This window comes from Taeniopygia guttata, chromosome 5, assembly GCF_048771995.1.
Source record: "Taeniopygia guttata chromosome 5, bTaeGut7.mat, whole genome shotgun sequence".
In the NCBI taxonomy this organism is placed as follows: domain Eukaryota; kingdom Metazoa; phylum Chordata; class Aves; order Passeriformes; family Estrildidae; genus Taeniopygia; species Taeniopygia guttata.
The window spans coordinates 25240771-25263441 of NC_133030.1; the positions used below are offsets into that span (position 1 = coordinate 25240771).

General features: G+C 45.6%; 1 protein-coding gene across 4 annotated transcripts in view; it reads left to right on the forward strand.

Moving 5' to 3' along the window:
* Positions 1-10910: 10910 nt before the first annotated feature.
* Positions 10911-22671, forward strand: part of PRDM11 (PR/SET domain 11) — a 45099-nt gene continuing 33338 nt past the window's right edge. Inside the window, exon 1 of one of the 4 annotated variants that reach the window (XM_030274139.4) lies at positions 10911-11354. Coding sequence is in view for 2 of the 4 variants with exons in the window: in XM_030274138.4 (XP_030129998.4) it covers positions 11632-11856 (225 nt within the window). In the remaining 2 variants the exon portion in view is untranslated. The other 3 variants (XM_030274138.4, XM_030274141.4, XM_030274140.4) reach the window with 3 other exon arrangements.

Below are 22671 nucleotides of genomic sequence, written 5' to 3' on the forward strand. Positions count from 1 at the left end.
CCTTCTAGGAGGCTCAGGGATGCACAGAAACATGCCATCTCTGGACTTGAAGAAACAGTTTCGCCAAGAACTTAGCAAGCCTCAGTGAAGTAGCTCCAGGCTTCAGCTAAAGATCTTCCATGCCCCTTGCTGGAGAAACAGTGCCATAACAGAGCTCTGGACAACAAAGATTGAAACCGATAAAGTACAGAATAAACGCCTAATACATAATGAATCTGCATTCCCATGGATAAAGAGGTTTCCTAAAACTCATTTCCAATAGTAAAAAGTTAACAAATAAAGGGTAACAAATAAATCATGTGCAAAATAGCACAAGCCTGGCATATACTGGCACCATTTGTCTGGTGTAATACAGTGCATATTCTCCTGTTTTTAAAGCCAGAATGACCACTTCAGAGGCTGTGGTATGTGAGAAATCATAACAGATTTTCATACGGCATAGAGGAAGATGGCATAGAAGTGACTCTGTTGTAGTACAATGGTACTGGAAATAACTTCAAAATACATAGTTAGTGTTGGTCTTGATAGCCATGCAGTGGTCCACTCTGGGATCAGCATTGCCGTGGGCTGTTTCCATTGTTCGAGTTAGCCAGCTTCAGAACAGCTCAGGAGCCTCCACCTGGCACCATCTGTAGTGCTGTGACTGCACTGTAGAGAAACCCAAACCTTCTGGGCAGCTCTTGCATAGAGCTAATTCAAACCAGAAGAAGAGTAGAGAACAAATCAAATGGAACACAGGCAAATGTAAGGTCTTGCACATGGGAAAAGATAATCCTGAAGGTCAGCACAGGCTGAGGTCTATCCAGGCTCTGTGGGAAGGGACCTGGGTCATGGTGGACAACAAGCTCAGTAGGGGTGCACAGTGTGATGATGCAACACAGGATCCAATGGGATGCTGGGCTGCATCAACAAGGCCATCACAAGCAGAAATAAAGAAATCATCCCACTCTACTCAGTGCTTGCCAGGCCATGCCTGGAAAACTGGCAACTGAACCCTAGTGGGGTTCAGTTTTGGTCCCCCCTAGGTAAAAAAGATGTGGAGAAGCTGGAGAGGTTCCAGAGAAGGGCCATGAGGATGATCAAAGGACTTTGAAGCCTGCCATGTGAAGAAAGGCTGAGAGAATTTGGCTTGTTCAGCCTTGAGAATATAAGGCTTAGAGGTGAGCTCATTACCACATTCTAATATTTAACGGGTGGGTACATAAAGGATGGAGACTGCCTTTTTTATGAGGAGTCACATAGTAAAGATGAGGGGTAAAGGGTACAAGTAACTCCTGAGGAAGTTCTGACTGAGATCTGACACAAGAGGACAAATTTTTAACAATGAAAACAATCAGCCATTGGAATTATCTCCCCAGGGAAGTGTTGGATTCCCCAATATTAAACAACTTCAAATTTTGCGGGGACAGGATGCTGGGCTGTCTTGTCTAGGTCATGCTTTTGCTTGATGATCTTTGTATGATTCTATGATCCTCTGCACTTAAAAAGAGAAGTGATTTTGGATTGCTTCAGTTTGTAGATGAGGTTAATGCTGTATTAACAAGAGCTGTATGCCCATGTGGGCAGTTAGAGCTCTGAGAGTGCCATCCAGAAGACTTTGAGGTTGTTGGAGAGATTGGCAGTGCTGGGTGGACAGGGGTTTCACAGCATTCAACATTACTGTGAGATGTGGTATTGTTATTTCCATACCCCACAGCTTCCTGTCAGTGCTTTGCTTTCTCCACTCATTCACTCCACATTGTTCTCTCTCTGACACAGGCTGTTCCAGTCCCAAAATACCTTCCCAACAATTCCATGTAGCTCTGCTTTGTTTTGATTGTCAGAGAACTATCTTCCTTTAAAATGAGCTTTGGTATGAAAAATATGGAAAAATCCACATTTAGAGGCACAGCTTTATTCAGAAATCAATTTGCACTTACTGATTCATCAAAGGTAAAAGAAACAATGCTGTCCTTTTTGGGGGGAATACTACAATTTACTTGCTGTGCTTCAGATGAAGAAGGAGCTCCATGAAAAGACTTGTAACATTCCTTTTCTTAAACTTCTCTTCTGTCTGCATAGTCTCCATGAAAGCTGAAGAAAGATCAGTTTCGGGAAACCTGAAGAAAATCGTTTTTGTTTAAAATATTGGGTTTTTTTAATTATTTGGCAAACATTTAATGTGTTCCTAATGGACCATAAAGTGAACGGACTCATCTTCTAACACTTCATTACCTCCTTTATGCTTTGTTTATTGGTAGTGATGGCAACTGAGTGGCCTAGAGGGAATTGGCATTTAAATTTCTGTAGCAGCCCAAAACAAAATTGGTTTTAATCTAGGTCGTGTATAAATGAATTGCTGATTTTCATAGAAACATGGAATCATAAAATGGCTTGGGTTGGAAGAGACCTTAAAGATCATCTACTTCCAATCCCATGGGTGGGACACTTTCCCCTAGAGCAGGTTGCTTAGAGCTGTATCTAACCTGCCCTTGAACACTTCCAGGGATGGGGCATCCACAGCTTGTCTGAGCAACCTGTTCCAGTGTCTCATCGGTCTCGCAATGAAGAATTTCTTCTTAAGAACTAATCTAAAGCGACTCTAGTTTAAAGTCATCCCCCCCTTCCTCTATCACTGCGGGCCCTTCTGAGCAGTCTATCTCCTTGCCCCCCAGGCATCCGGAGGTGGCGATGGGGTGGGGAACGTCTCTCCAGCCGCCCTTCGTTCCCTGAGCCAGGAGGCGGTCGGGTCGCGGTGTCACCGCACAGCGGGGCCGCCCGGCAGAGGGCGGGGAGCGGCCCCCGGGCGGCACAACACCGATCCCGGCCCGGGAAAAGCAGGAGCTGCCCCCGGGCGGCACAACACCGATCCCGGCCCGGGAAAAGCAGGAGCGGCCCCCGGGCGGCACAACACCGATCCCGGCCCGGGAAAAGCAGGAGCGGCCGCCGGGCGGCACAACACCGATCCCGGCCCGGGAAAAGCAGGAGCGGCCCCCGGGCGGCACAACACCGATGCCGGCCCGGGAAAAGCGGGGTGCGCTGGGAACGGGCACCGCCTGCCGTGGGCAAGGACCCGGGGAGCCGGGGCGAGCGGTGGCGGAGCCGGGAGAGCGGCCCGGGCGGAGCCAGCCCAAAGCGGCTGCTCCAAGTCCTTCCCACCGGACTGCGGAAAACCTGATCTGGTGCCAACAGAGACTTCGAACCTGCGAGGGTCTGCGGGGCGGCTTGAGCATCCTCTCAGTTCGCCCTTAAAGCACAAACAGGCGAAGGTGCCCATAAAAGCCACCCGAGCAAAGGGAATAAATCCACACAATACACTAACTCATTCACAAAGGAAATTGAGGGAGAAAAACATCCTCCAACTTATTTTTTCCTCCCACTGGAAGAGATCATGACACAAATGATATTCCGACAAATCTGGAGGAAACTGTTAGTGAAAGTTTTTATTTTAAACATTCTCAGCAGGAAAATCCGTGGAATCTACCCCATGTTTTAAGGCATTCCTTTGCCTCAAGTGTTCTTACAGCTGATCAAGATAGGAAAATCCATTCCGGTAAAATGTTTTTAAGTGTTGGATCTGTTTTAGTCTTCAGAGAGTAGAAAAGAAAAATACAGAGCTTTTACTGATTTCCTTTTCAGTTTGTATGTACTTTTATTGAAAGTGTTCTCAGAAACACTTTTGACACTTTGTATTAAGCAAACGGCCTTTCCTTCGATAAGCTAAAGTTATTAACAATGTTACTAAAGGAAAATAGCATATAACCTTTGCGGGAAACTAAAGCTTCCACTGGCAAACACATGATATTTTACCTCTGCCTAAAAGATGAAGCTTTCATCATAAAAAGGAAAAGTCAAAGAAAAGGACAAAATAATAATTTCTCATTAACAAAAACAAACAAACAAACAAACCTAAAAACCCCTAGTTTTTGAATCTCTTACCAATGCAAGTTGTACCCATGAAAACATTGTTTTCAGCTCAGTGGACCTTTTTTGATGTTTTTCTTCACCTTGAACACTTTCAGTGTTCATGCTTTTGATAAAGTAATTTGTCTGATTTGAAACTACTCTGCATCATAGTCGTTATTGTCACTTGCGTTAGTCCTTTGTATTAATGGAAGATATAGAGACTGTAAGATTACCCAAGTTCTAATCAAATGCAGAACACAAAAAAACCAAAGTGGTTCTTGACTTAAACACTGTGTAATTAGGCAGGAGACCTGGCAGACTGCAGAACTGAGGAACAATAACAAAACAAAAAAAGGTAGTCAGCCATTAAACACCAGAATTAGCTTTACAATCATGACATTCAAAGCAATAATAAAAACGTGGCTGCCTTTTATTTATTTCTATCTTAGGTATCTTTAAATATTTTGTCCAGAAGCCTAGGCTTTCTGCAGCCTCTAAGCCAGAGGATAAGAAAGCACTATTTTTAAAATGAAAGCCGAGAAACCCATGTAATCAGAAGCTTTAAAGAAAATACCAAATGTCATGAGAGTACACTGTAGTCCCCTACCACCGTTTTTCTTCAGATTCTGTTTTTGATGCAACATTTAAGGCTCTTTCCCCCTTACATTCTTCGATGCTATGGTTAAGTGGAGTATGTTGCTGTCTAAGTGGATGGTCTTTTTACAAAGCAATTTGATTATCTTCAATTATGCTATTTTCAACAGCTGAGATTAAGAAAAAAAAAAAATCAGAATTCTACAATTATATCCAGTTTTCTTCTCCATACAGACCAGAAGGTCTGGATAGTCATTTTACTTTTTGTTTATTATTAGCTCCCAGTCATAATAATTTTTAGACTCTGATGCATTAGAACAACATGAAAAGGTTAGGACGGCAACAGAACAAGCAAAAACTTACTTGGTATAAAAATCTTTAATTTTTTCCCCTCTAAGACTTCAAAACCACATGGAAGTATGTATCTGATGTAGATTAATTCAGTTACATTCATTAAAATTTTGATTCATAATTATATTTGATCTACATGTCTCTAATTTGGAAGAGAGAAGCCTGAGATTTATAGATCATGTTCTCATGATGTAGAGCCCGTAACATAATATGCCAGTGCAGCAGTGAATGGCAGAGGCTCCGCCTGCAAAAATCTGCTGGAACTACGTGCTTTGGAGCTCTCTGCTCTGGCTGAGCACTTGTGTTGCCTTATTTTACAAAATGGCCTGCTAAGGATAACATCAGCTAGTGGTGAAGTGTTGCACAGATTGTCTGTAACATACCGTGTCAGTTTTTCTGGAAGAGCAACACTCCTGCCCTTCCAGTAAAATGAAATAGTAATAAATGATGCGTGCAGGAGACATTCCATATGGTTGTCCTAAAGGTGAACTGGAAGAGCTGCCTGACAAGGGCCATCCTCTTGTAATGCAGAGAGCCTACCCCAGCCCTCCCAAGAGCAGCGGGAGTACTTACTCCTGGGTAAGAAGAGTGGGTAGACAGTCAGTGTAGAGTCAGAGTCAATTGCAAGACTTGGGCTGAAGTGACAGCCTCTCCCAAATAATGTCCCCTGCTCAGGAACTCTGCCTCCAGGTACTACAACAGATAAACACCTGGTAATGAATGGGCTTTCTAAGTATTTGCATCTATCCTATGCAGTATTATACCAGAAAGTTACATACAAAACTACTGATGATAAAATTCACAGGTGACATCAAGACTAGCAAATGAGGGAAGAGAAGGTGTTATGCTATCTGATCTGAGAGTGCTTGATGTCAGAAACATGGGCTCATTCCCAGAAAATGATTTTGCAGGCAGTGCCATGTATGGCACTGCGAGCACAGGCCATTCCCAAGGAGTGATGGAACACTCTCTGGGTAACAGCAGCTCTGGAAAGGGTAAAAGGACAGTTTCATGGGGAACCCGAGTGTCCTGACACAATGACTTACTGTGGTGATCCTGAAAGCAGAGCTGTAAAGACACTTGTGTATAAATACAGATCTGTATTTTTGTTTTGAATCCTATACTGCTAGGGGTAGTTCAGACAACTGTGTTTTGAAATGGATGTTGCAAAACTGAGTGGGGTTCACAGGAAAAGCAGGAAAACAATATAAGGACTGATAGAAATATCCAATTTCTTTTGTTGAGAGATTTAAAGAGAAAATTCATTAACTAAGAAGGAATTTTTTTGAGTTGACTAGATAACAGCATAGATAATATCTTCCCAGGAAGAAAATATCAAAAATCTGTATAAGCATAAAGAAAAACATAAAAAGGACCTGTGGCTAGAAGATGGATGCTGCCAAATTCATAGAGACTCTAAGCCCATGTTTATAATGTGGAAAGGACAAAGGGAAAGCTAAATTCTTTATCTCTTGATTTCTGAAGATCAGAACTCAGTGTCTTTCTTAAAGAAAACTTTATAGTTAAGCAAAAGTTATTTGGCTCAAGCCAGGGTAGCTGCTTGTGATATATAGAAGTGCACATTCCTATGGACTGCCAAAACATGTGACGGGTGCCTAGAAACAAACCACCGAGTTTTGAAGTGCTTGTGAGCAGAGACATTCCTCGCTTTCCAGTCTTTGGGCCAACTACAGAGAGGCCATTTCATATGGAAAAGCAGTTCTGGTTATTCATTAAAAACATACCAGTGCAAATTCTCAGACCCTAGTGTTTGAGAAAGACTTTGTACGTGCCTACGTGCCTCCTTTTGTCCAAAAGATTTCAGGACTGATCTTGGGCAAGCAATTTAATTTCTGTGTTTCTGGCTACAGCTTTACTGCTCATTCCTGCTGCTGTCCCTGCAGTCTGAGGCATGGGCACCAATCTGGGAAAAAGGCTATCCAGATGCATGGACCAATAGTATGATAAATAAGCTTTTTTTTTTTTTTTTTTTTTTGTGGATTATTTTTTACCCAGTTCAGCTTTCTTCTTCAGCTCATGGCCTGTGAATCGCCTTGTCAGTACAGCTAGGACTGGGTGGCCATGACAGCAACAACTGACCACAGAAAAGGAAACCCTAAAGACACCACTGCCTTGGAGAAGAGAGTAAAAGGTAGAAGGTTGTGCCCAGAAGTTTCTTGCTTACCAGCTGAACTCAGCACTAATTATCAGCCTCCTTGGAGAATTACTCATTAGGCTCAATCCAGTGAAACTCATAACTTCAAGGAGAGCACTGCATTGCTAAAGGATTCATAGTCTTCTACCAATAACAGTGGAAGACTCATATAGCATGATGAGGAAAAACACCCAGCACTACTGGGTGAAGGTCATCACCGCTTCTATTGTACAGCAGAAATAAAAACACAAGCTGCAGCTCTGCACAGTTACGTGCTCTTCAAAGAGCTCTTCCCCTGCACCTCATTCAGAGCCTGTCCCACCCTGCTGCAGTAATTTGTAACTATGGGCTTGTGGCCGAGTTTCCTTCTCAGTCATGTAATTTCCTTTTCTTTTGTGGGCCATTTTCAGATTTTCAAAGGGAAAAGTTTGTGTTCTGCTTCACTGTCTAATAACCTATGAATGTAGAAATGTCCCTGATTTTGGTGTGGCTTATTAACAGAATTTTTAATGCTAAAGGATGTTTATCAGCTAGTGACACACTGACTGAGAGTATCAGCACTGTGGTCCCACAAATTTAAATCTTTTCTGTGTGCTGGAGAAATGTTGCCTGGGTAATAGCAGTAGGATTTTCCTTTCTGTTGGCAACTGAGCAACCTTTCCTGGAGGAAGATGAAGTTTGGCCCCAGCAACTAGCTTCTCAGAGCTTGGGAAGCAGCTGCCTCTTGGTATTGATGTGGTTACATATGATGTTGACAATCTGGAATGAGAGAATACTCAGTAATGTCAAGGCTGCTGTGTGCTACAGCTTGCAGAAAAACCTGAATGCTTTCCTACCTTTCCTTAGACACCCTGTTGAAGACAGACAGGCATCCCCCAGCACCCACTTCCAGCACACGTCCTGACTTCCACTCTCTTCACAGTGTTGTGCCTGAGACACTGGATGTTTTTAGGTAAGCTCATTCCACAAAATAAATCCAGACTCTTCTGGTGCACGGATCAGATTTTGCAGCTGACAGATGTACCTGCCAGCTCCCAGTACCTGGAGTTCTGAAGACCATTTAACTGAAGCTTAATTCAGTTTTACCCACTTTTGCAAGCATTATTTTTTATAACATCAGCTAAAAGTTCAGTGTCAGTAGAAGAAACTTTTTGCCTCTGCAGGAGAATATCCAGCATTTCATGCAGGAACAGATTTGACAATATAATACTGGAAAGTCAACACCTAATTAGACAGTCATTCTGTCAACACCTAATCAGACAGTCGTTCTGAGCTGATGTTGCCATTTGTAAAGTTTTATTCTGAGAGCCTGTCAGACAGAGGAGAACTGCTGTGGGTGGTGGAGTGGGGGCTGAATGTAGTTATTAAAAAAAAAAATTAATCCTACATCTTCTTAATAAGTGAGGAGGCAGCTTGTTGAAGAAGGGAAGCCTTTTCAAGCCCCAAAGGTAACATTTTTGCAGAGAGAGTACAAATTTGCACCATCTTTCTTAAATAATTTGTTTCTATATAGAAAAGGTACAAAATCTTCTTCATGGGGATTATATCTTCTGATGGGATGGGTTGACCTTGGCTGGACACCAGGTGTCCACCAGAGCGGTTCTATCACTCCCCTCCTCAACCACACAGTGGAAAGAAAATACAATGACTAAAAGCTCATGGGCTGAAATAAGACAAGTAAAGATGACTCACCAATTACCATCATGGGCAAAACTGACCCAGCTTGGGAAAATTAGCTTATTACCAATCAAATCAGAGAAAGATAATTGGAAATAAAACCTAAATATTAAAACCCCTTTCCCCACCCCTCTCTTCTTCTGGACTGAAATTTACAGGGAATGGGGGCTGCAGTCAGTTCATCACACATTTTCTCTTCTGCTCCTTCCTTCTTAGGGGGACTACTCCTCATGTTCTTCCCCTGCTCTGGTGTGGGGTTCCTCCCACAGGCTCCAGTTCTTCGCAAACTGCTCTTGTGCATGTCTCCTGCAGGGTCTCAAGTCCTGCCAGCATACCTGCTCCAGTGTGGCTTCTTCTCTCCACAGGTCTTGCAAGGAGCCTGTTTCCAGTGTGAGTTTCCCAAAGGGTCACAGCCTGATTTTAGCATCCACTCACTCTGGTGTGGGGTCCTTCAGAGGGCAAAAGTTGATATCTGCTACACCATGGACCACCATGGGCTGAAAGGACACACCTTGCCTCACCATGGTGTTCTTCACAGGCTGCAGGGAATCTCTGCTCTGGCACCTGGAGCACCTCCTCCCCTCCTTCTTCAACTGACCATGGTGTCTGGAGAGCTGTTTCTCTCATATACTCTCACTCCTCTCTCCGGCTGCAATTGCTGTTGCAGTTTTTCCTTCCCTTTTTAAATGTGTTATCACAGTGGCTGATGGGCTCGGCCTTGGCCAGCAAGTCCAGCTTGGATCTGGCTAGAGATGGCTCTGTCAGACATAGGGGAAGTTTCTGGCAGCGTCTCACAGAAGACACCTCTGTAGCCTCCTCACTACCCAAACCTTGCTACACAAACCCAACACACCTGACTATTAAACATATAAAGGCGACTGGCACACATTAAAACAAGGCAACTCCCTCTCAATAAATTAGCATGCCTGTGTTTACAGGAAGACATAATAGCTGTTATTTATATTGCATTTACATATTTAATTTTCTTTACGAATAAAAGCTTTATGCCTCCCTTTGAGCGTTCCCTTGCAGCCTTTGATTACAATAGCTACAACTAAACTATTACTCCAAATTAGCCTGGCATTCAGTGTGCATTTGTATTACTCACTTGATTTTTATTGTTTTTTAGTTATTATTTTTCCTCTTGGTTCATTCATCAATCATATTTAGAAACCCATTGTTGCACTTACTGCCAGTTGAGTGTTCTCACACATTTCAGCACACAGAGAGAAACTGCAAACTAGGGCAGCTCTATTAGGATCTCTAATATTTCTGAGGAGTCTGAAGGTGCTGACAGCTTATGGTCTTTCCAAGGCAAGTGCAAGTGCCTCAAAGTCCATCTATCTGCAATTACTGGAAGGGGTAAAATGACACCGCACGCTTTTCCTCTGAGAAGGAATCCTCTCCCCAGAGGTTAGAAACGGGGAACAAAAATCAAACTACATTTGGAGATCTGAGGACTGATACTCATTTGAACTTCCGAATGATCATCTGTGCCACACTGGCTGCTTTCGCAAAGAGAGCTTATTTTGAAGCTGAGTTGATTACCTTCCTTATTGTTCTGCCAGGCAATTTAAATTACGTGATACATCAAGACCTAACCCTGAAGTTCTGTCATCTCACAACACTCAGCGAGAGCAGTGGAAGCAGCTCAAGGATGGCAGAAGCAGGCCTCCATTTCGCTTGGGTTATATACTTTTGTACTTTTTGTCCTCACTCAATTTTTCTCTTCTTTACACCAACTTTGTATAGTAAGCACTTCAGAGTGGAGCGTATCAAGAGAGAATTTATTCCTCAGGACTGCAGAAAACGGTGTTTCTCAGGGCTACAGAAAATGGGAAGTAGTTCCAAGAATCCAATCTGGCATATTGTCACCACAGCCCTGTTTGCATACAAGTCCATTGTCAACTGAAGGAACTGGAAAATTATGGCTATTTATCCATTCTTCTCTTTACCCCCCGTTGTGCCTCTTTTGGCAAAGCAGCTGAAGAGTTTGCATTGTTTCAAATTTAATGCTTGCAGATGGTTTTTATTTAGAACTTGTTTTATTGGTGAGACATGTTTCCTCTGTTTATTAAATTGTGCCTACTTTTTGTCATCCGTCATGTTGCCCGCAATTTCTGCGCAGAGCTCGAGGGTAGGGTTTGTTGTTACTGTTGCTGTTGGGTGGGTTACTTTTTTTGCGGGGGTAATCTGAAATATGATCGAGCTCCGAGCGCCGGGGAAACAGAGCGTCTTCTCATTCACTTTTTCCCGCGGAGGAGCATGAGGCTCCCGACGGGCGGGCAGAGGCGCGGGGTGCTGCCGGGGGAACAGGCGCCCGCCCCGGGGCAACTCCGCCTCTGGCCCTGGCGGCCGGGGGAGCCCCGGGGCAGGGCGGCGGGCGGGGGTCAGGTCTGGCCGCCGCGGCGCGGAGGCGGGCGGCCCCGAGGGCGCGGGCGGGCGGCCGGGTCCCGCTCCGCGGGGCGCCGCGGCGGCTGCCGGGCGGCGGCAGGTGGTGGCCGCGGCAGCGCCCGGGGGGCAGCCCGGCGGCTCGGCCGGGACGGGCCCCCTCGGCCGGCGGCTCCCCCCGCGCGGTGCCCGCAGGCCGTCCGGGCGGGTTCTGTCCTCCAGAGCCCCCCCGAGCCCCGGCCGGCCGCGGGCGCTGATCGCCGGCGGCTCCGCGCGGAACTCGCAAGCTCCGGAGCAGGAGGTGGGAACGGCGGGCGGTTTGGGTTTGCTCGGCTTCTTCTGCGTTTGGTTTTTGGTGTTTTTTCTCCCCGTAGCTGTATGCGGCTTTTGGGGTTTGTTTTTTATTATTTTTTCCTCTTCTCTTTTCCCACCGCGGGTGTTTGGAAGGAAAGCGGGAATGCCGCGGGGGAGAGCCTCGGCAGGCCGGGCCGGGCCGGGCCGGGCGGGCCGGCGACGCCTCCCCCCGGTTCGGGGGGTCCCCGGGCTCGGCCCCCGAACGCCCCTCTCTTCCGTTCTCCATGTCATTTCCTGTGCTAATAAGATGGTGGTCACGGCCGGGAGGGAGGGAGCCGCCGCTGCCGCCTCCGCAGAGCCCGGCCCGGCCCCGGGACCCGTCCTCGCCTGGGACTAGCCAGCGGGGCCGGCGGGGTGGGAGGGCGCAGCCAGCCGGGCTCCCCCCGCCCCTCCCGGGCGGAGCGGGCCCCCCGACGCCGAGGCGGGCTCCCCGCGCCCGCAGTGCCGAGGTGAGTCAGCCTCGCTGGTAGCCAAGGTGGCCACGAAAATGGCTGCGGAGCGCGGGGGGAAACCCGTCCCAGCCCGGGGGGGAGGTCCGGCCGAAGGGTGCCCGCCGCGGGTGGGGCGGCAGCGAAGACCCGCGGGCACAGGTATTTCCCCCCTTCCCCGCCCGCCCCGCTTTTCCCCCCTCGGGGCGGGCTGCTCGGGGCCCGGCCCGTCCCCGCCGCTCCCGCCGCGCCTCTCCCGCCCGCGCCGCGGCTGCGCCCGCCCCGCCCGCGGCCGCCAGCGGGGCCGGCGACTGACGCGGCCGGCGGCCAATGGGCGGCGGGGGCGGGCGGGCGCTCGCCACATTGGAACGCGGAGGCGGGGCGGCGCGGGGCGCTCCGGGCGGCGCGGGGCGCGGGCACCCCCGGGGACACGGGCACCCCCGTGCGGGACGCGGGCACACCCCCGGGGACACGGGCACCCCCGTGCGGGACACGGACACCCACCCCCGTGCGGGACACGGGCACTCCGCCTGCGGCATCGCTCGCACCCCGTGCACAGACCCAGGGCAGAGCTGCCTCAAGCCGCTCAGCCGGGATGCTCTCTTAACTTCCGCAGAAAAACTCCGGATGCATCTTCTTGGGCTTTCTTCCCTCTGTGGGTTTGGGTCTTTTTTGGTTGTTTTGGTTTTTTTTTAACTAACAGAGTTTCTCAAGTTTCTTTGCAAATGGTGCTTTATCGCTTCTGTTTCAGAGGGAAATGGAAGATGCCTCCAGAGTCCCCTTTTCAGATCCCTAAAAAAAACCCCAAAAACTGGCCCGTGGGCAAAACTGTTGGCTTACTGTTGCTTACTCTTTTTCCTGTGATTAATGCCTCTCATAAGTGGGAGGAGAACTGGCAGAACCAGCTTAAAAAAATACCAGCCTAACTGTAAGATAGGATTGTTTTCCAGCACTGCAGGTGTGTGCAGTGGTTTGTTGAGCAGCAGAGGAGCCCCAGCCCGAAATATCCAGCAGCCCCTTGGATCCGGTCCTGTCAGCAAGGTTTAACTCCCCGTGAGCCTGGTGGAGCACAAGCTCACTGCCTGGGTTGGGCTTCACATCCCCTACATTTCTATTTGCCTAATGACCAAGTGAAAGTGGAAAGGGAAATGAGTTTCCTGACTTCCTAATGGATTGTGTACAAACCACTTTTGCTTTTCAAGTGCAAGCTGCAGTCAGAAACAAAAGTATTGAGATGATGGGTGTTTGCTTCTTGCAAGGGGTGCTTTTGGACCAAATGTGCTCCTGCTCTAGAAGGAATAGTTTAGCACAGGGCTGAGTGCCATGGAGCAGTTGAAATACATGCAGCCTGCAAAGAGTACAAATGTTGGTGTGGCCAAGGACTGTGTTAGCAAAGGAGGGGTTGGCTGCTGGAACCACTCACCAGGGAGGATTTGAGGTAGCCATGGGAGATGTGGATGCTTGGCTCTTGACTGAATGCTGAATTGACTGATCTCACTGTGGCATGGAGTAGCAGGACCAGGGCGAGTTGTTTTTCTCTCCTCCCAGGAGTCATGTCAAAGGCTGCAGCTCCTTCCAGCTGTTTGTGGAGCATGAAGGAGTTCCTGAGGCTCCTGACTCAGTGCTGTCTTTGGTGCAGAGCTCTCTGGTTTTGGGATACTGGCCTGTTGTTCCTCTAGCATCTTTGGGGACCATGCATGAAGCATGGTGCTTTTTGGTGCAGTTTGTGGGGGATTCTCAATATCAGCCTTATTGCTCACTGATGGCAATTACTTGCACTTTTTTAGCAAGTAAAGGGCAGGAGTATTGTGAGGATAGTACCTGATTTTAAATAATGAGAGCAAAAGCAAGGACTTCTTTGAAACCTTATATTTTATGAACTGATGCAAGGTCCATCTTACTGGGGTGGGATGGGGGCAGCTTGTTGCTCGTATTCCTTGCTGGAAAGTGATGGAACTGCTTGAAATTGATAGGAGAAGTGTAAAGGTTGTGAACACTGCATGCGGAGCGTGAAGCAGGTGGGCTCCTGCACTGCAGCAGGCTGTTTTTGTGATCAGGAGGATACAGGAATTGTGGGGAGTGGAAGTTGCCACTCTGAGTCAGGAATCAAAGTGTGTATATCAATGAGAATTACAGCAAGCCTAGTCAAGAGAAGTCTTTGGTGTTTTTGTAGAGAGTGCCATGTACACTTTATTCTATTGTGGTTTTTTAAAATATTTTTTCTTTTCATAATTTCTTTCTCATGCTGGTTAATTCCCAAGTGGAGTGGTGGGGTTTTAAGTATTTTTTTTCCCCCATGTCCATTTATGCAAGATACATATATGCTTCTACCTAACTCTGATCTTAAAGGTGCTGTTAGCAGGGCCTGTCCCTTGGTTCTACTAAACCATTTCCAGAGCTCTTAAAATGCTGCCTAATACATGTGACATTTAGGGGTAGCATAGTTAAAATCATTACTGCCAATCCAATAGTGTTACATGGATGTGAAAATTTGCACAGAGAAACTAAATGTAGTCTTAAAGACACAATGGTTTGGTTTGTTGGGTTTTTTTTTTTTTTTTTTTTTTTGATAGCCAAATAGTAATGATATAGGTTAACTTGGGGACCTTCAGAACAAAGAAATAAGCTGCTAAAACTTGATGTGAAGACTGGACCAGTGAGAAGTAGTGACTTTGTTTCCAGTGGAGTGCGTGCACGTGGGAACTTCTGATGCCTTCTTTGCACTGGGAATATGTATACCTGAGACCTGTGATTTTCCTAAGTAAAGTCAAAACAAGCAAATATCACTTCTATTCTTCAGTTTGTATTGCAGCTTTCTGTTATTTTAAGAAATCTAGAGTCAGCCAGATACACATCAGGGTTTGTTTGATGTATCTTCTTGCATCAGTGCTGCGTTGCCTGATCTGTTCTCTCACCTGAGCATAGACCCTTCAGACCCTGGGGCTGAGAGCTGCTTGAGGCACAGGCATACCCAGTGAAGGGAGTCAGCACGTGCAATATCCGCTGGCATTGAGCAAGTAGCAGAATTCCTGCTGGCCTGCAACTGGGCAGCCCTGCTGTGGGATGCTGGCTTTGCTGCTTCACGTTTCACCCCTTGTCATGCTGTGGCATTTGTCATTGTAAGTACAACTGTACAGCTCTCCTGCCTGCCTGAGGCTTTCTTGTAGTGGGTGAAGTTTCTTGGACCACAGCTCTTGTGCAGCTGCAGGCAGTTTTAGTGCCTCCTGTTGCACTGATGCCTCTGCATTAGTGGAGTAAAGAAGGCTTTAATTTCACAGGGTTTTCTGTTCTCCCTGTGACCTCTTCTCTCCTACCAAAGGTGTTTTTAAATAAAGCCTCTGGAGAAATGCTCCTTCTAAAGCTACATAGTAAAATGTGGCTTTTCAGGAATTCCTTCTAGTTAAACTTGTTTGTGCAAGTGGATTCCAATAGCAAGTCCAACCACCCTAAGAAAAGCAGAGGACAAGGTGAGAGGTTCATGCAGTCCTGTATGGCATCTTTTGAAAGAAGATGAAGGAAAAGGAAAGGGAAGAATTTTGCAGGTACAAGAGGCCAAAGAGCAATGGAAAACAGAGCAATCCTGTGGCATTTTTGAAAGGTAGTGGCAGCCAAGGTGGATGGACGAGAAACCTGGTGAGGAGGGCAACACAACTATACCATGCTGGAGAAGTTTTTCTTTTTAATGTGCACCATGAGAGACAATACTGATAGAAAAGAGTGGGAAAATTATGAGCCAAAAAGCAGAGATGAAGGAGAAAATTTTGGCTTGGCAACTAGAATGACATTTTCCATGTAGTTTTGGTCTGGTCACTGTCTGCTGCACCTAGGCTCTGACGTTCAGCTAGAATTGGAGGTGGTACTAGGACAGGCATTTTTCCAACTTCCATCCCGAGCTCTTCACGTAAGTGCAAGAACATATGTTTCTGCAGAGACAGTCAAACAATTCAAAATATTGACACTTAAAGCTTTGCTGTTGTGTTTCTTGGTTGTGGCTCCATTTGTGGGGGCAGGATAATTGTATCCTTCAGAGCTGTTGCTGAAAGGGCATTTCTCTCTGCAAGGCTGGAAGGCAGTACTCGGGCTCAGAACAGTTCCTCTGCAGTCAGAAAGTAAAAGCATTATAGATGTAATTTAAGGTTTAAGCTGCAGAAACTGGCAGCCTCCAGCAGTCAATCAGTAATGCGTACTGCAGAGCTATTTCAATGCAGTCCCTCACTCATGGACAGCCATCAGTAAGGGGCCCATCAGGAGCGTCTGTCATAAGCCAGGTTGTCCAATTTGAGCATGTTCTGATAAATGGCTTCCTTTCTCTGCCCCCTTTCTTCTCCCTTCCTCAGGCTTTGGCTTTTCAGTAAGGCTAGTTTTCCTTCACCTGTAGTGACTTGTCCCAGAGGAGGGGTTGCTGTTCTAAAGATTTGGCATCAAGCCCTACTGGGGCTGCCACTCCCAGCACTTGCCTTGCTGCCTGTGCTGCTGTCAGCTGGGGCTGGCTTCTGCCTGTGGAAACCCAGCTGTGGGTATGGGGGAGATGTATAAGGACAGAGTGATAAAAGTTCATGGGAGGTGATATGGGGGATTAACTCATGAAGCAGCTCTAGGGTTGCTGTAATTAGCTTCCCTGAGAGCCAGCAGTGCTCCTGCCTTGCGCAGTGAGAGCTGCAGGGCTGAGCATCCTGTGCTGGTCCCCAAGCCAGGTCATCTCTGTGGGCTGCAGGGCACTGGTCCAGGCTTCTGACTATGGATCAAGGCATCTGGGGAACACAGCTCTAATGGTCCTCCACTGACACCCTTTCAGAGTGTTTCAGAATGTGGAAGGCTGCTAATTGGAGCTTATATTGGTCAGGGCCATCAGTCATTTGCAGGCTGATAAGCAGTATGAAATATTTTCCAGTGCTTTCCTTTTTTAGTACAATGAAGCTTTATTTTGAAAATGTATCATATAAACTGCATCATTATATGCTGGGGGGAGTTAAATGTGGACCTTCAACTGTAGACTCTAAATTAAGTGTTCACAGCATCTTCCTTGGAAGATGTCCTAAGTTTGACCTGGTATGTTCCTCTTTACACCTTTCATTTGTATAAATCTTGACTTCCTCATGTCTATGTATATCAAGGTGATTTGCTTTTGCTTGGATTTTTAAAGTTCTTTTCTTCTGATGCTGCTGGAGTACTTCATGTGGTCTGCTCTTTCTTTGACTTGGAGACTCCTTGCTTGGAAATGCTAATTCCCAATTAATGCTAAATGCTAAATATGCTACAGTTTGCAGAGTCCAGTCCTTTTATCAATTCTGGGGAAATTAATGAAAACACCTGGAAAGTGACTGAGGGAAAAATCCATGCTGATGACACAGAAGTGTACTTTTATGAGCAATAAAATATATTCTATAGTTGTCATGTTTCACACCTAGGCTTGCTGATTATCTTTTCCGCGACCAAATTAGTTCAATCAGCTTTTGAAGACTAGAAGCTTTAAAATTATTAATTTTCTTTTCCCTTTGTGATTGTAAAGACAATATTATTATATATGGTATTGTAAGTTGCTTTTTTCTTTGAAAATTCTACCTCAGGTGGGGAAGGGCCAGCTGCTGGGTGGGTGTAGAGGTGCCTGACCCTTAGCGCAAAGTCCCACCAGCTAATGCTGCATTGCTGTTGCAAAGGTGGTAGCTCCAGAACAGCAGATCCACTATTGCATCTCCTAGATGTGCTGAGACAGATGCTAATGTGTGCTCTCTAGCTGTAATGGAGTTAACTAGTGATTTGCTGGGTGGTTTTTTTTAACCAGATCTCATTACTAGTCAGGTGTTGAGATGTTGCTTTTGAATTCTTCTAGGATAATTGGTGAAAGTTTGTAGTCCCTTAGTGACTTGCATATATGACATTATTCTGAAATGCTCGCTCTGCTTTTTGGACTTGAATTGAATGAGTTCTTAGGCTCTTTCTGTGCTTCTGCTAATCAGTGTTTTTAAAATATCCATAGTGTAATGGACCAGGTATTTCTGTGCAACCCAGCACCTTTATGTGGAAGATGCACTTAAGGTTGCACGTATAGACCAGAAGTGCTTGGCCCCTGCTGGAAATTTTTTTCTAGTTAACTGTGTTAGGATATGCAGGGTCTGAACACCCCTCTCTCTGTATGGAAGGGAATGTGCAGATCAAATTGTGGTGGTGGTGAATTCAGCACACGGATATCTGGTTTCTTGGCAGATCTGACACTGGGAGTATCTGGACTGCTGCCTGCCCCAAGGAAAAGGGGGTCGGTGTGACCCATGCTCAACCACTACTCATCCAAGCCATGTAACATGAGTCTCTAACCTGTAGACAGATTTACCAGCTCTGAATAATGTCTGTTGTGCTGTGAGATCTTATCTTCCTAATGGCCTGCAAGAGGGTACAAATGAGGAGAAATAAATACTGCTCTTGCTTTTGCTTCCTCTGCATTTTGTGGAACAGTTGATGTGTTCTCATTTTGCCTGCTGTGTTTGTTAGTGCTTTTAAAGGACTGAGCTAGTTTGTCAGAACTTTGGGAACAAGTGAAAGTAAGATCTGCTCCTACCTTCTCATTTTCTTCCACATACTCTTTCCCTTTTTGCTGAACAAGTAAAAGAAAGGAGCTGCCTATCATGTCCTGAAGTCCAAGTAGAGTGAAAACACTGTAACAAGCATAGAGGAACTGTCCTGTAACATCCTTCCACAGAAACAGGCACCAAGTAGAGAGATGGTTCCAAAGCAAGATTTTATCTTCATTTTACATTTGTACTCATAGGTCCCAAGGGAATGGGGATTCTCCTGCACCTGAAACTGCCTGCCTAGAAGTATTGGTGCTCCAGAGGCTTTACAATTACATGTTTGATTCCTGAAGCTTTTGAGTTGGGTGGTGGGAGTGGGCATTGTTTAATAACCAGGTGCCTTCTGGAGGTCCAGAGGTCTCTTGTAGGAGTGCAAGTTTCTCATTGGCCTTTGGGATAATGAGCTTTGAGTTGTGATCTGTAAGTGACAATCTGCTCAAGAAACTTTCTGTCATGTGACTGTATCAAGAGTGAAATCCTGTTTTGTGATTCCTGACAGAATTTAGCAGCAGTCTTATAAAACAAATCACTGGTGTATGTAAAGGCAGACCAGCACTTGGTTATTGCTGTTGAGTGGGTTGTTTGCTTTGTGCAGGAAAAAGGAACTCTGGCAAAACGCACTGAATTTTCTGAGTTGTTGGGGCAATTTGATTTTAGTGCATGGCTTGGTCATGGCTCACAGACGTGTGTGCCAGCCTGTCCATCCATTTGGTCTTCTGACACACCTAAACATTCACCAGTGAAAGAAAAAGACCATATACTGCAGGTAATCTTTCTTTTTTAAAGAAAGGAAAAGCTGGAACTTCTGGAAAAGTGTTGAGTGAAAGGCCGTCTTGTTAGAAGATGGATGTGCTTTCAGAGAGGCTAATTTTGACACTAAGGAAATATATGTAGAGCTGATTGCTGGCCAGGTGCCAGTGACTGAAGGGCACTGGAGGCTGAAATGCCAGGTAGTGCTGCCACTTCAGCCCATGACAGTTGGGTTACATGAATTATCCCTCTGCCTTCCAGCTAATTTTATCCTGTTGATTTTTCATGAATCATTTCCCATCTCTGTGGGTTAGAAATTCAAGTGGAAGTTTGCTAGCCAGAATAGCCACATCTGCTATTTAGAAACTAATGTCTGGGGTTTGCTTCCTGCCCACCCCCACGCCTTCCCTTCCCTTTCCCTTTTTACCTCCATCATTGTTGAAATACATGAATCACTAGTGTTGCTCATCTATAAAAATTTTTGGGCTGACCATTCTGCGCAGGTGCAGGGGTTTTCTTCTGCGTGCATGTGACTTCAATGTGGGCAATGGGGTGGCAGGCAGATGCTCAGTGCTAAGTGGCAGGGTCCCAGGTGTACAGTGATGCTGGCAAGACCTGACCAAGGCATCTTGAATTTCCTGCACAGGCTGTATAAAACAATAAAGACACTCCAGTGTCCTTTCCCTCTCTTAACACAGCAGAAGAGCAGGAGTGTGACAGTGGCCCAGCCTTATGTGCCTACCAAACACTTCCTCTCTCCAGCTTCTTTGTCTGTCTATGAATGAGAGTAAAAAGTCATTTGGGCAGTAAATTCACTTCTCTGCTTCCCTTTGTTGAACTGTGTACCCTTGAGTGCCATTGGGGCTGACAGCTGGGCCAGCAGCAAAGGAAGTATAAGTTAATTGTTCAGTAGTTGAGTGCTACAAGTCAGGATGCAGGGACCCACATGGGAGTTGTGTAGCATGGGGTCCTGTTGGTGAGCAGTTTTGCTGGCAGCTATGCTAAGGAAAAAAGTGAAATATAGTGAGCACTAGATGAGTGAGAGGAGGTCTCTAGCTTGTTCACTTTTATTCAGTTTTGGTGGGTTGCAGCAAATGCAGGAGACTGAATGAGTGATTGTGTTGGGACAGTTTTGAAAATTGCCAAGTGGATGGCCCAGGAAAATAAAAGCTGGGTAGCGTGATACCAATCCTGGGTAAATATAAAATTATTCATGCCTGAAAATTGGTGGCATGGAAAGTATTTTGTACTTCTTAAAAAGTTCTGATTTTGTTCTTGGAGAAGTTTACTGTTGATTTAAAGAGACATCTCTAGATGTGATATACGATTACATATAAAAGGCAGCTAACTCAATGTATGAGAACCCAATTAATATCCAATGCCAGAGAATATCAATAAAATACATGTGGCCTAGGAAGTGAAGGCAGTGATTGATAGAGAACCAGCATCCAATAAATAAACTGAAGTGGCAGTATAAACAGTAAGGAGGTTGAGGGATACTCTTAAGGTAAAGGACAGTACTAGCACACTAATAAATCAACTGTTTGAGAATTGACTTTAAAATGAATGTAGAAACTATCTTCTCAACATCAAAAGATCACTGTTCTGGCATTGCCACCTTAGATGAGGGGAGCAAATAATCCAGCTATTTTAAGCTTGATCATTTTACAGAAGAGTCTCTGCAATATGATATGTAGAGGCTGTGTTTTCAAAGAAGTAGACTTGATGACCCTTCTCTTCAGATAAGGCGAAAGGAGAAGCCAGTTCTGCCTGACACTTACTTAGTGATGCAGAAGACATGACTCATCGCTGGCAAACTGTGTAGATGAAGCACGTTTGGTGAATTGTAGCTGTTGATAGGGGCAGGACAGTGTAATGCAATTTGTTTGGTAAATGAGATTATTGAAACCGAATCATTTTCACGCAGACAAGTGGAGATTTATGAACCTGGAAAGGCATGTCCTGAACGTGATCTGTGAAGGGAGGCTGTGTCCTGAGCAGTCCCATCTGAGAATATGGGGGTCAGAATGGGCAGGCGGCTCTGAGCAGCTTTCTGTGCCAGGTCCTAGTGGGAAAAGACAGCCGTGGTTTTGGACACAAGCAGGATGGTAATGAATCAGGCTGAGGAGATAGTTTTACATCTGTAAACCTTATATTTACTTCAGAATCAGTCTTACATCACCGTGGCTTTCTAGTGCCAGCATCTTGAAGTAATACAGAGAAAATTGGAAGAGTTACACAAAAGAATGATACAAATTGTTGGAAAGCTAAGAAGATACTGCATGGCTACATATCCAGGGCTCTTCTATGTACATGGTTTTATTCAGTGCTTATCACTGTTGCTATCCGAACACCTTTCAGTAGTGTCTTAAGGAAGAAGGCTTACAGCTGCCACTTAGTTGTACTCTTATTCTGTCCTTAGGGAGAAAAATGGTAAAATAACATCTAGTTTTAGTACTGGGGCTTTGTGTCTGTTTGTTTTAACTTTATAAATGTAGGTATATATTTATGTTGAAGCCAGAGGCAAAGAAGTGCATCTGGCAGTTCTGACCAAAGATGGTGAGGTTTATTACAGCCATTAACCTGGGAAGCAATTCTTTCCAGTTGCTCAAAGCAGTATCCCAGCATATTGGGTATTTCAGCCTTTCCCATCAGGTTCCAGGACCCTTTGAAAGAACTGTTGCCTGGTGCCCAGAACTAAAAACGATCACATATGACATGTCTGTGGTGGGGATTAACAACTGAGATAAACTCATGAAATGTTGCCTTCTCTTCCTCTTGCTTGTCTCAGAGGTTTTGTCTTTTTTGTAGGCTAAAAGGAAAGGAGTAGGACATAAGGGGTGTCAGTCAGATTGTCCAGATTCTCATTTCTACCCTAAAACTGTAAATCTGTGAGTTCAATGCAGGGAGCAGGAAAAATGAGAAGTTTCCATATATTTAAAAAATGCAAGTCACTTATGTATTCTTTCAGCTGCAGTACCTGCATTGGTTCTGTGGCATGTTTCACTGTTTCAGAGGCTTTTAGGCTTCATGGTAGCTTTGCATTGTCAGCATCCTGCTTGTTTGAGTCCTTACTCAACACTTAACATGGAAAAGTTGCATTTAGTAATACTAGCTTTGCATAGGCTATGCTGATCCATGACAGTGCATGGACCAGCACATGGATCCTTTTCCTGCTCTCTCTGAGATCAACAAAGCGCAAATGCTCTGAGGCCACAACACAGAGTTTTGTGACAAATCTTGTAAAGTTATCAGTATGTTCCATCTTCACTAGAAACAATCATAAAACAATAACCCCTGGTTTGGGGGTTATTTCAGAGGTTTTCTGTCTTCTTCCCCCTCTGAAACGTGTCTGTCATGAAGCAGATCATGGAGAGTTTTGATAACGTGTTTTGCCAATGAAGCATGTAAGAGTGACAGTGTGAACTCATCTCCCATCCATTTGAGACTACAGGAGGAGTTCCAGGTTGGCAAACCAAAATTTCCCTCTTCCCAACTAATCTGCACTGAGGACGGCAGT